Here is a 14175-nt window from a genome sequence, read left to right on the forward strand (position 1 = left end):
GTAATAGAGGAAACCTCTCTGGTCTCTGAAACACTGGGGGATCCTAACTGCTTCCCAAGTTGTATCAATTTATTTAAAAAAAAATTCTGCACTCTCTCCAAATCTAGGTGTTACAGCAGAAATGATAAAAATCACAACAAATATGAAGGTAAATCAAAAAGTAAAGGCAAAATACATTTAACAGCTTTAATAGAAGTAACTGTGAGCAATAGAACATATCACTTTTCCACATAGTCCCCATGCATTTGTTGTATCATTCAACTAGCTTCTGCATTCCTGCAGAGAAGCTTTTCGGCTGCTCCCAAAGCCAGATGAGCACCACTTCCTGTTTACTTCATCATGCTTTGTCTTTTGCTCTCCAGGTCACAGAGATGCATCCATGCCTCATCACCGGTGACAATTCTCTCCAGAATACTCTAATCTTCTTCAATACCATCTAAGGAACTGAATTGCAACCTCCACACGCTGTTGCTTGTGCAGATCAGTAAGCTGTTTGGGAATCCATCGTGCACAGACTTTCCTGTATCTCAAGTCATCATACATTATGGCAAATGCAGATCCAGAGCTGATATCCATATTTGCATCCAATTAAAACACCATTATCCATTGGTCTTCTCTAATCAAGGCATCTGCCCTGTCAATGTGTTCTTGTGTGCGCAGTGTTGATGGGCAATGAGAATGACCTTTTGTCGGTTAAACCTGTTCTTCCCGCTTTAAACCTTTTTACCCACTCCCACTCATAAACCTTTTGTTGATTCATGGTGCTATGCCCATACGGAGTCAATATCTGATGGTGAATTTCCACAGGTTTCACTTCTTCTGCCCAAAGAAAGCGCACTACTGTATGTTGTTCTTTGATGGTACAATCTTGCAATGGAGCATCCATGTTTCTGACATCATGGCTGCCACATGACTAAAGACTAGGGTTACCATACAGCTCCAGAAAAAGGAGAATGGATTGAGGCATCTGGGTTTTACTTCCACTGAAAGCAATGGAATTAAAATCCAGATCTCTCAATCCATCCTTCTTTTTCTAGAGCCATATGGTAACCCTACTAAAGGCTGCGCGCAGCAGTATGCATGGATGAACTATCCAACAGGCAATGTATGAGTACATATGTTGAATTTCACTAGCTCAGTTTTGGTATCGCATAATTTAACAATTGCCTTTAATTTTTGATTCGCCCTCGGTGAATCCCCAAAAAATTATTTTGAAGATGTTCTGGAGATTCCGATTCAATTGCAATTTCTAAGGTTTCATATCTTTTTCCTCTTAATAATGTTTCATTTAATCATAAGGGCATTGTCTCAAGTGAAAATAATCCCTCAGGATTCAAAGCCATTTAATTGGGCAGGAGAGACTCCTGCAGTTAAATCACCTGTGTGGGACTATCCATGGATATTCATAAAGTGGTTATTTGCATAAAGTGGTTATTCAACGGGAGGTCTAGGGACCGAGTCAGCATTTAACTGGTTTGAAGTGTTGATATTCAGCCCTGAACCAGTTAACTGGATGCATCATGGCAACTTTCATATCTTTTACCTCCTTCCAATCCAGGTACTCAACGTCATCAGCAGCGCATTTTAATCTAAACTTTCTCGTGGTACAGTTTCTTATGAAGAAAGCCACAGCATGATGGCTGAAACGTTGGTTCTACCTACCCAGATGCAGCGAGACCCAGAAAATAGCAACAATCATGACGCCAGCCGCAGAAGCCTAAGAGATCTTATGAGCTTTGTCTGGTTTGTTTGAGGGGTTTTTTTTACCATTAAGAATAAAACAGGAAGGATTACTGTATAAAGTGTTTACAGTCTTGATTTAGAGAAGGAAGTTATTAAGATGGTCACATGTTTTACCACTGGGGTAATTTATTTTGCAAGAGTCTCACTCCTTTGCTTCCCCCAAACAGGAGACACTGAATGCATCATTCTGAGAGTCATATCCGGTAGAGGGAAGAGACCTGTTACCTTGCAGTTTTCATGAGATGCACAAACGCATTGGAACACTATTTCCTTTTTCATTATTATTTGTAATTTTAGATCACTTCCATTGCTTTTCCCAACTCCTACAACAAACCAAAGACATTTTGATTACAACTGCATCTATGACCATCATATTTTCAAAAAGCCCAGTTATGTATCATCTAAAACTATATTTTCTATGATTTCCCTAAATCCATCCAAATACTAGACACCCTATCTTTCTAAAGCAGCACCCATATTAAGGAGCTAAAGGGTTTGCATAAGTATCCAATGCATCAATGATTGTTGTATACCAGACTGTGATTAGAGGAGTTTCTTAGTAAGGAACTGGCCTATGTTAGCATTGAAAGCAGTACATGCACATAGATCTCATGCATATTCATTGGGGAAATCCCGAAAACCTGACTGGATTCGGCCCTCAAGGAGGGACTTTGGAGACCCCTGTGTTAAGGGCTCTACCATCTGTTGTTGAAATATCTTTATAAGTTTTAAACAATATGGAAGTAACCCTCACCACCCACCAAGAAAAGTACAATAATTGATGAATTAGGAGCTCAAGACTAAAAAGAAAAAAAAAAAAAAAATCATACAGTATGTAAACTACAATAATCATCCATAAGAGCACAAATCCTCTTAAAGTGTTGAACCCTACACATCCTTATAGTAGCCACCTCCTGATATTTACATATTAGACAAATTCCAAACCACTATGCATGAAAAAAGCCAGCTCTGGATGGCTTCTCTAGCATATTTTGGAGTGTTAAAGTAGTCTAATGATTAAAGGATCAGGCTATGAACCATATAAATCAGGATTCAAATCCAACTGATACTCCTTATGGCCTAAGGTACAAGCTTAGAGATCCTTTTACTAAGCTGTGGTAAGCATTAACACATGCTTACCACAGCTTAAAAGGGCTTTGGCGGGGGCACTGAGGCATCCTGTGGTTAAGATTCAAATGTGCATGCTACCCATGTGCTTAAAAAATATTTTTCATTTTTTCTCTAAGGGGGCGTGTCTGGGGGGGGGGAGAACTGCTGCATCTACTCTAATTATTACATTGGCATTGCTTGACATTTAGGACCAAATTCTAAAAACAGCATCCCGATTGTAGGTGGTCAACTGCTGCCTAACCAGCCAATCAGGACGTACATTTAAAAAAATAAAAATCCTCCCAATGCAAGCCGCCTACATTGTAGGCACCTCCAGGAGCCTAGGGAGGCACGTAAGCCTGCCTAAGCTCGCCTAAGGCTAGGTGTGGGCGTGCCTTGGCCTGGAAGTAGCCTTAAGTGGGACTAGGCAGCCCTATGTGCCTCCTTAGGCCCGCGATAGATGCCTACAATGCAGACGCTGAGCTTATCGGGGCAAGGGATCTCCCTGCCATGATAAGTTTAGCGACCGCCCATTTCCCCAGAAGATTGTCAGCAGGAGGGATGCCCAGTCCCTCCTGCCGGAACCCCCCCCCCCCCCCCCCGAACATTGCTGGCAACTGTTGTAACCCCCCCCTCCCCCAAAGATAGACGGCAGGAGGGATGCCCAGTCTCTCCTGCTGGAACCCCGCCACCTCCCGACCATTGCAGACATCCCCCCCATCGGAACCCCCTCCTCCACCCCCCCGGCCCCCTTCAGCCCCCTGAAAAACCCCTACCTTAAAATGTTAGCTGGCTGGAAGCATCCTTCATGCCTCCAGCTGGCTAGCCCGCCTTCTCACAAATGGGATGCATTGGGGAGGGGCCTTAGGCCCTGATTGGCCCAGGCGCTTAAGGCCCCTCCCTTAGGAGAGGCCTTAGGCACCTGGGCCAACTGGAATATTAGGTTTCCGGCTGGAGGGACTGAGCATCCCTCCTGCCGTTGATCTTTTGGAGGTGAGGGGGGGGGGGTTCCAGTAGGAGGGACTGGGTATCCCTCCTGCTGGCGATGCTGGGGGGGACACTGTTCGGATATGTTGGGAATGCGAGATAAAGAATACAGCTGGAATCTGTTTTTTTTTAACTGTTGTGAGTTGGGAATGAAATGGGATTGTGTTTATGAGAACTGTGCTTAAATACACATTTTTGCAATAGAGTGATATAATTAAAGTGAAGTTTTTTTTGACTGGAGAAGCTCTTCTATATAAAATATATTCAGTCTCATGAAGTTGGGGCTTGTTGTAACAAGATATTCGAGGTCTTTTTTCCTCCACTATTTGAAACTTGTACAGTCTCTATTGATATAGTTGCCAATATGCTTAGCCTGTTTTTCTGGTTATACTCTATATATTTTTTAGGCTTTGCTAGTAAAATTATATAGTTTATTCCTTTTCTAATAGGCCATTTCAGGTCCTGCTATCTCCCACTGTACGTCCCACATAACTAATATCCAAGCCAATATCCAAATCCTCTCCTTTTTCCTTCACATATCTGCAATAATACCTACAGACTAGAGGTCTGCACGAGAACAGGGATCGCGTGAATCCTCCCAACCCACGGGACTCCCACGGGGACCCCCCTCTGGCCAACGGGACTCCCACGGGGATGGAAGGCTTTGGAAGCAGGGTTCATCCATATAATATAATGGACACGTCAGTCTTAGTAAAAGAGGGGGTTTATAAGTGAATTACCTGAACAGAAAATAGAAAAAGGGTTCCACCAAAGAGATTCCACAAGGAAAACAGCAGCGCAAACACAAAAGAAACTGTGGAATTGATGAACCTGTCAGAAGTAATTGCTGCTTTTTATTGGGATGGGCGGGGATGGAGGTAATTCCTTGCGGGGATGGGTAGGGACGGAGAGGATCCTGACGGGGACGGGTGGGGATGGGTGGGATTTCTGTCCCTGCGCAACTCTCTACTACAGACACCAACTTAGTGCTGCTGAGTTAAAAGATCCAGCTTTCCTAAGACCCATGGGTTTCAGATAAAAGTGCACTTCAGGAAATTGCATATTTTGAGGCTATCAGTACAATTTTCGTGGGGTACAGTCAACCCAAATGTCTCACTCTTCCCCAATGGTCAACTCGTGCACAACTAAAGTGCAAATCAGTTTTCTTACCGCTAATGGAATGAACTAGGAAGCTCTTTATCCTTAATTTCTTCTCTGGTGGTAGCTGCAATTTGTACTTGTTCTTCACGATCTCATAGTAACCAACATATCTACTCTGTAAAGCAACAATGAACGTGCATGGTAAGCAGGGGTCCTGTCACTTCAGTGAAGCAGAGTGAGATACGGTAATAGGGAAAGCGGCGATGCCTCAGAAACCATGGCAGTTCCCACGGACAGGGATGATCTGCACGGCATTGCTGCGGCAATGATAATAATGATCACAGCTTTAGCACAGAGGTATGAAGCATTAAAGCCTCCAAAACATCAGTGCACTGATTTGGAAGAACAGATATTTAGCCAACTTGGAAACTTGTGAGAAGTGTTGTAATTTTGGCAGAGCAGGGAAATGGGTTTGGCCTAAACTAAGTCAGTTTGCAAAGCATCTTTTAGCTGTTCCAGCAATAAATTACCTCATTTGAAAAGATATTTTCACATGTTGGGACATAACATAGACTAGTAATACCTAAATTTGATCCTGGAGACACCCTAGCCAATCAGATTTTCAGAATATCCACCACGAATATTCAAAAGAGAGATTTGCATGCAGTGAAGGCAGTACAAGCAAATCTCTCACATACATTGTGGATACCCTGAAAACCTGACTGGCTGGGGGGTACCTCCAGGACCAAGTTTGAGAACCAAAGAATGCAGTGATGGTCTCTTACTTGTATACTGACTTTAGGAAATGGTGAGGTATATAATAAATCAGTATTTATCTTAATGGTTAAATAGATTTTTTTTTTCTTCAAGCTATGTGCGAGTTATATCTATAAATGAGTAGTGATGGGTGTTTTAAAATATTATGTAACTTCATGGCATTTCCCCATTTCTACTTTTCGAAAGACATTTAAGAGAATTGTTTCTCAACCCAGCCCTCAAGCCACACCCAGCCAGTTGAGTTTTCAGGATATGCATGAGATAAATTTGCTTACCAAGGAAGCAGTGTATGCAAATCTCTCTCATGCATATTCATTGTAGATATCCTGAAAACTCGAGTGGCAGGGTGTACTCTGGCTGCCAGCCTTAGCACATGACCACTGTTAAGATCGATCTCCTTATTCAGGACAGATTTGTCTTGCCCCAGTGTACTCTACCACCTTAGACCAATAAGCATGCATCATGCTCAGCTGTGTTCACAGCTAAATACTCATCCTTTTCCCATGTCTATTCACCTCCGACCCCTCTTCTTTCTCCCATCTATACATACTATTCCCAGCTAACACTTACACTTCTCCCTCCGTATTCGCAGGGGATGCGGGCGGACCACAGATGTGAATACTGAAAAACCGTGAATAACTTTTTGTATGTTATTCGCGGTTTTGTGAAAACGCCGTCATTTTTACTATTGAAACCGCGAATAACTTTTCAACTGTTATTTGCAGTTTGGAGCAGCGATTCCCAGCGATTTTAGGGCTTGGAGCAGGACATAGACGATTTCAAAAAGAGAAGTTAGAAGACAAGAAGCGGGGGGGAGGTAGACGGGCGAGGCAAAGATACCAAACGGGAAAGAAGAGGAAGGGGGTTCACAACGTGTGAACTATTGAGCGTCTGCTTCTTCCGGTTTGACTGAGAACATAAAAGTTGCAATGCTGGGAGAGACTGAAGGGGTCTATCGAGCTCTGTATTTTGTTTCCAACAGTGACTAACCCAGGTCACCGCACCTTTAACACTACTAGTCCCCCGTGTTGGAGTTGTCTGGAAACTGTCCTGTTAGGGTGCAGACCTGTTCCTGAAATCTTTTAGAGAACTGCCATAGACTATGTGTATGTATAGAGGATTTCTCTACCAGCAGCACCTTTCTGTCACCCGTCATCACAAACGCTGAGAGGTTTCTCCACATCTGAAAAGCTTAGTTAATACTCAAATCAAAACATTTGCCCTCGAGAGTCCACAGAATTACACTCTCTCTCTGCCCCCGACTAGCTCTTGGCAGTATTTCCTAGCTCGGCAAGCCTTTCCTACTCGCTCCCACTCTCACCATGCTGCGACAGTCAACGGCTCTCCCCTGGCCAGGGAATTAGCAGAGTTCTCGGTAGGAAAAGCGAACAACACCGCATGGGAGTAGTGATTTTCAGAGTGAATGGTAAACGATAAACTTTTTTATCGGTACAGTAAAAAAAAAAAAAAAAGGAACTTTAATGAGAACGTCATTTTGGGGGGCAGAGTCAGCAGCTGAAAAATCGCAAATAAGCGAATCCGCAGATACAGAAACTGCGGATATGGAGGGAGAAGTGTACTCTTTCCCCCTTCTCTCCACACCATTTCCAGCTTAGCGCACATCCAACCTCCCTCCTTTTCTACATCTATCCCCAAGGCACCGGCTGGATTTCCTCTGCAAATCAGAACTATGCAGGGACCCATTTGTAGTGTGTTAAGGTCCATTTGTTTGCCTAGGGCCCATAGAGAGTGTTAAAATCTATTTGTTTGCCTAGGGCCCATAAACTGTACCTAAGTTTAGACATAATAAGGGGAACTTCTATAAAGGTCGGCAAAAGTTAGGTGCCAAGATGCAGCTCGCAAAGTGGTTAATTCTAAAACGGCATCTAGGCATTCAGATTCCATTACAGAATACTAGAATAAGATGGCATTTACGCACCAGCATTTAGGCATGCCCCCTTATCAGGGCAGGATTAATTCGTCGAGGGCCCCTAGGCACACAAGTACACTGGGCCCCCTGCCCCTCCCCACCCCACCATGCGCCCAGGCAGAAACAGGAAGCTGCGTTAGAGGGAAGCTTTGGGCAAGCAGCATCACTTGCACAATTACGGTTCCCGTTGCCATTCTTACCCGCGTTGCTTGCTTGTCTTACTTTCCGTCGATGGGGGGGCCCGCATTGCTGATCGGGGTGGGGCCCGCATTGCCAATCAAGGAGGGGGGCCCGCATTGCCGATCGATGCTGGAGGGGCCCATCGCCGTTTGGAAAAAAACAATGTTGATGCCCTCCATCGGGCCCCCCTGACCATTTTGGGCCCTAGGCACGTGCCTACTTGGCCTTTTGGTTAATCCTGCCCTGCCCCTTATGCCATGTCAATAGCAAGGGGAAATGTGCAAACCTAAAGGCAGCACTTTTAGCACTTGACCACAATATTCTGTAAAGTTACATGCATAAATGTGGACCCATCCATACCCACCCTCTGTGCATGCCCTCTTATTTCACACGCTCAGTAAGTTACACACTAAAGTTATAGAATAAGTCTTAGTACCCAATTAGCACTTATACAATTAATATTGCACTCAGCGGCACAGTAAGGGAGGGGGCGGACTACCCCCGGTGCCCACTTAGCGGGGCACCTACGCCTCTCCTCTTTGCTTCCCTGCTCATCCCCATTGTCCTGACATTGATGAACCCTCCACATACCTCCTTACAACTTTGCTGGCAGTGAGTAGGCTGTCCTACACACTGCTCATGACAGCTTCATTCCTCCTTTGATGCCACTTCCTGTACGCAGCGCCAGGAAATGATGTAAGAAGGAAGCCTCAGCTGGTAAGAGCAGTGGCTAGTCCAGCCTATTCGCTGCTGGCAAAGATGAGAAAGAGGTACGAGGGGAGGGCATGACATGGTAATTTTGGGGCAGCAGGGAAGAGCCTTAGGGTGCCGATGCGGGAGCCTCCCCCTGGGATGCAAACTTCCCTCGCTATGCCACTGATTGCACTCCTGAGTAAGTGTCAGTATTCTACAGCTTACATGCACAATTGGCCTGACTTAAAGCAAAGCCTACAAAATATATAGAATGAGGGGGATATAATCCCAGTTAATTCTATAAAAAGCTATTTATGCATCAGAAGAGACTCTCTTACTGGTGGAAATGCCTTAGGAAACTATCTTCTTAGTGAAAAGTTATATAAAAAGACACTGGATGCTAAGAACTCTATCAGCTAATCAGTAGAGGTTCCAAGTTTATAAAGCTCTTAAGCTCAAGAAGTGCTTTATGGTAAGTCACTTGACTCATCATGTGACCTATCAGGGTGAAGATAAAAAAATACTTGCTATTTAGTTAATGTTTTCTAAGGAATTTGAGGGTGTACACATATAAGAACACTAAATACTTACTTGAGAGGGAGTTTCTACACCTTGAAACTTAGTGCTCATGCTTGTATCAGTCCGTCTCTCTCCAAAATAATCTAAACTCTCCTGTAACACAATATTATATCAAAGATATATATCAGTTAATTGATTTATTAACATTTGGTTAAATTGTTTTTTTCAAAAATCCTAGAGCAAATTATGATGTCAAGTCATAACTTAGGACCCCTTTTATAAAGCCGTGGTAGTAATTCCTGTCTGGCATATGTGACGCAGTCTATTCATTTCCTATGGGCTGAATTGCATTTGCAATGCCGGGACTCACTACTGCAGTTTTGTAAAAGTGGCCCATAATGCTATCGTATGCATTTATAAAAATAAAATATACAGCACAGAGTCCAAATACACTAAGGAGATCATATACTGTGTGTGTGTGTATATATATATATATATATGTGATTTCACTAACAGGAGTTTTTATATGATATTATTTGATTTGTCATAATATCTCCAGTGGTGTTTACATTTGTTGCCCACTTGACCTTTTCACGGATAAGTGTACACTGAGGCACCTAAATGTCAGAATTCTGCACAGGAAGTGACATCAGAGGGAGGGCTGAGGCTAGCACGAGCAGTGAGGGTAAGGGCTTGGGAGGGAGACCCTGCTCATTACCGGTGACAACTAGAAAAGGTATGGGGCGGGGGGGAGAATGCATTTAAGAAACTCCTCTCACACCATAGAGAAGAGGAAAGATGCAAGCACCTCCATCAAGTCAGCACCCAGGTTACTCCACCCCCTCTACTATGCCATTGCTAGTACAAAACCCTGGAACATGCCACTATTCACCTCTTTCCAATCAAGAGAGTGACCAAAAAAAAACCCATTCACCAGTCCATGATGGGACATTGCTTCTTACCACATGACTCTGTCATGTGTTGAGAAGAATGCTTTCTAATATCCAGTGTAATGGTATAAGCATGTGAGGAAAAGCAAGCCAGTTTATTTCCACCTTCAAAGAATTCTAATATTCGTAAGGCACAAGTTTCCTTTGCTAAATTCAGGCTAGCTCTCCCCAGTTAAGTCCTATTTATCCATGTAACTGATTATTTTGTTCTTAACAACAATTTTCTCCATTTTACCACTACTGAGATCAGGCTCACTAGTTTGAGTAAAGTAAGGGATAAACTATATTTTCTTTGATGTTGACCTATCAAGCTGCCAGGTGGAATTCTTTACCAGTCACTCTGAAATGTATAATGGATTATGGGAAATTTTCGTGAGGTTTTGAAATCATTCCTTTTTCCAAAAATTCCTTACTGGATGATGAATAAATGATAATTATGTATTTTGTATCATTTCCTAAGCATGCTCATCTTCTTTATACTGTAAACCACTAAGAACCCTTTTGAGGCTATGGCGGGATATAAATATCATATGTAATGTGGTATGTAATTGCTTCCATCACTCCTAGAGATCATTGCTAGCGATGGACATCTGTAGGTTATACCTTTCCTAAACTAACTAGCTATGTTGATTTGGGAATACATTCTAGCATCGGAGAGAGAAATAAGAACATAAGCGTTGCCTCTGCCGGGTCAGACCAGGGGTCCATCGTGCCCGGCAGTCCGCTCCCGCGGCGGCCCCCCAGGTCCATGACCTGAAAGTGTTCCCTACCTAACCTAAAATATCCATACCCTATTCGCTCAATGTCCTGTAAGGTAAACCTCTATCTGTACCCTGTTATCCCCTTTGCTTCCAGGAAATCATCCAGTCCCTTTTTGAACCCCAGAATTGTACTCTGTCCTATCACCTCTCCGGGGAGCGCGTTCCAGGTGTCCACCACCCTCTGAGTGAAGAAGAACCTCCTTGCATTCGTTATGAATCTGTCTCCTCTCAGTTTTTCTGAATGACCTCTTGTTTTAGTTGGCCCTGCTAGTCTAAAGAATCTGTCCCTCTCCACCTTCTCTATGCCTTTCATGATTTTATAAGTTTCTATCATGTCCCCTCTCAGTCTCCGCTTCTCCAGGGTAATCACAGTATATTTTTCACAAACATTTCTTATCAACCTTGCAAAAGAACATTCCCCCAGCTAAATAAAGTCAAGACACATGGGCAGGTTACTGGCCTGTCCTGTACACCACCTTTGCGCTTTCAAACTGGTCGCTGTCGACAAGGCAGGTGCAAACCATAGTGCCAGTCCGACCTACACCAACAAGAAAAAAAACAAAAAACAAACCACAACAAAATGGGTTTTTTTTCTTTCAAAACTTTTGAAGAACATATGTATTTCTTAACTGAGAGATTTTCCATCATATTGTGGACTAATATCGGTTGTTACTTAATTATTGCTTTACATTAGTTCTTTGTTACAATTTTCTTGTAAGCTCCAATAATTCTATTACCAAGTTCATACTGCTTGAAGTGTTTGTTATTAAACAGAAATGTCACCAATTTCAAACAAGTATAAAGGGTGCACTCTAGGGCTTGCACAATCGTGGGAGAGGATTTGGTTTTAGCCCGCACCTTTACAATCAGGTCCAGTAAATAGTTTCCCAACCACTTCTAATAGTGGTAGCACAAGACTTAAGAACATAAGAATTGCCGCTGCTTGGTAAGACCAGTGGTCCGTCGTACCCAGCAGTCCGCTCACGCGGCAGCCCTTAGGTCAAAGACCAGTGTCCTAACTGAGACTAGCCTTACTCGCGTATGTTCTGGTTCATGCAAATCTCTTTCATGCATATTCATTAGGGCTATCCTGAAAACTTGACTGGCTGGTGGTCCTCCATGACAGGGTTGGGGACCACTGTCATAGGCCATTGATTATTTGTCGAGTGCACAAGAATTACAATATATTGTTAATTTTAGTGGTAGGTTAAAAAAAAAAACAGCGAGGTGGGATGACCCCTACACTTTGTTTAAGTAAAATTTTGTGTTTTTCATTTATATCCATATAAAGGAATACAATAAGCCTTGTAGACAAATGAAATGTGTTAATATTTTTGGGCCACCCTAGCGGGTAGCATGCACCCATGCAAAAACTACCGCAGGACACCTAAGCACGCCCCATGGTAAGCATGCATTAGTGCATTAGTAAAAGGGCCCTGAAATAAATAAAGTTCATGCTCAAAAGTGCATATATTTTAATTTCAGCCTGTGAACACTAAGCTTAGAACTACAATAAAATGTGATTCAGAAAAAGGAAGGGCCCCGCTAAATATGATTAAATGTGCTCTCACCTTTACCCCCTTTACAATGAATTGCTATGATGTTCTTTTCATCCTCAGCCATCCAATCCCGCACGCTGGCAGTGAATTTCAGCATGTCTCTGGATTGGTTAAAGGGAAGCAACAGAGTCTGCTCATTACATGTTTTTCGGTGTGGGCTAACAATGACAAAACTGCATCGAACAACAACTTACGCCAATGCTGGAACATTGTGATCATCAATAAAAACTCTCTCCACCCTGTAGTGGAAATATTTGGGGTCATAGCCCCTCTCACCTGCAAGAAATAAACTCAAATTAGCAAAGACAGTCTGCAATTGCATTTTTATAAGTGAATGTAGATTGGAATCCCAGATTTTCCAAAACGCAATGCACTATTACTCCTCCAGAGTTCGTACATGACTAATCACACATCTCTGTTCTCAGACTTCCACTGCTCTAACCTCCTAATTCTGTAAAGCTGTATGCACAAATTAGAGAATAAAGGTCAGTGGCACACATACTTTTTTTTTTTAAGTTCAATAGTACATATCTTTAATTTATAATATGCTGATAATTGATGTTAATACACAGTATAATTGGCCTTAACTGGCCAGTTAGCAGATACACACACACACAACTGTCCTTAGTCTGTATTCTCTAAGTTGCACACTAGAGAATGACACAGTGACAAAATTCATCACCGTTCCCGTCCCCGCAGATAACCGCGGGAAATAATCCCATGTCATTTTCTAGTGTCTATTTCAACCTCAGTCCTTCTACACCAGCATTCTTCAAAGCAAAGCTTGCGGGTCAGTGGCTGTGGCCATTCATACTCTGATTCTGATGTGAGCCAAGGATAATGAAGCCATTGTGACATCACTGATGTGATTGGCTCTTAGGCATTGGTGGAATGAGGCATTATGACATCACAATATCTGCTCTGGATACTAGAGACTGTCATTCTGTAGTGTCTATCTCAACCTCAGTCCTTCTACACCAGCATTCTTCAAAGCAAAGCTTGAGGGTCAGTGGTTGTGGCCATTCATACTCTGATTCTTCCCTCTCTCCTTAAAGAATGACATGAAGATGGTTTCCCGCGGTTATCCGCGGGGACGGGAATGGTGATGAATTTTGTCACCGTGTCATTCTCTATTGCACACTAAAATTCCAGAGTGCAACTTCAAGGGGGGGAGGGGTGTATGGACCTGGGAGGAACATGGTATGTATAAAGCAGATACCCAGCAGATACTAACATTTACACACTTAACTGCATAGTTAGGTACCAACATTTGCACCACCCATTGAGCTACATAAATGCTCGTGTCTAAAGTTAGATGCCTAACTAAGGACTTACACCAGTATTCTAGCAATTGAACGAACAATCGCCATTACAGAATTCACGCTACTTGAAATTCTGGGCAAGGATAATCCACATGAGGCCTGTGCTTAGTAGGTGTTCCAGGCTTTTACGTCACCATCAAAGCCTTGGGATGCCATATACACTTTCATTCCTAAAGACCTGTTCAATGCTAGGGTTGACCCAATAGATTAGGCACTGATATGTAAAGGGACAAGGATTTGATTCCCAGAACAAGTCTTCCACTCCCTTAGTAGCATTCATGGCTCCTGGAGGGGAGGGAGACAATCACCAGGCAATAAAGACACCTAGTTGCTGGATTTAGGGCCTGTGAATACAGGGTTCTAAGACAGGGTTCCAAGATTTCTTAATGGGAAAAAGAAAAAAAAAAAAAAAAAAAAAGAAGAGGGCATGTGGTTCCACCCCATTCCATCCTCAGCCTCACCCCCACACGAACCTCGTTTCTTCTTCCTCAAGTCCGGGTCGCTTCTGGAGGGCCTCTAAGCATGTGCAGATGCAAGGCGCTG

At 43.1% G+C, this 14175-nt stretch overlaps 1 protein-coding gene across 6 annotated transcripts in view; it reads right to left on the bottom strand.

Annotated features, from left to right (window-relative positions):
• LOC117363004 (phosphatidylinositol 3,4,5-trisphosphate 3-phosphatase TPTE2-like) overlaps positions 1-14175 on the bottom strand; it is a 94550-nt gene that overhangs the window by 9054 nt on the left and 71321 nt on the right. For all 6 annotated transcript variants that reach the window (XM_033950134.1, XM_033950133.1, XM_033950135.1 and 3 more), the window contains 6 exons: positions 12505-12586; positions 12323-12411; positions 11228-11289; positions 9113-9193; positions 5011-5116; positions 1969-2066 (listed from right to left, as the gene is read on the bottom strand). In XM_033950134.1, coding sequence (XP_033806025.1) covers positions 1969-2066; positions 5011-5116; positions 9113-9193; positions 11228-11289; positions 12323-12411; positions 12505-12586 — 518 coding nt within the window. The remainder of the gene's footprint in view (positions 1-1968; positions 2067-5010; positions 5117-9112; positions 9194-11227; positions 11290-12322; positions 12412-12504; positions 12587-14175) is intronic.

The sequence above is a fragment of the Geotrypetes seraphini genome, chromosome 6 (genome assembly GCF_902459505.1).
Source record: "Geotrypetes seraphini chromosome 6, aGeoSer1.1, whole genome shotgun sequence".
NCBI lineage: Eukaryota > Metazoa > Chordata > Amphibia > Gymnophiona > Dermophiidae > Geotrypetes > Geotrypetes seraphini.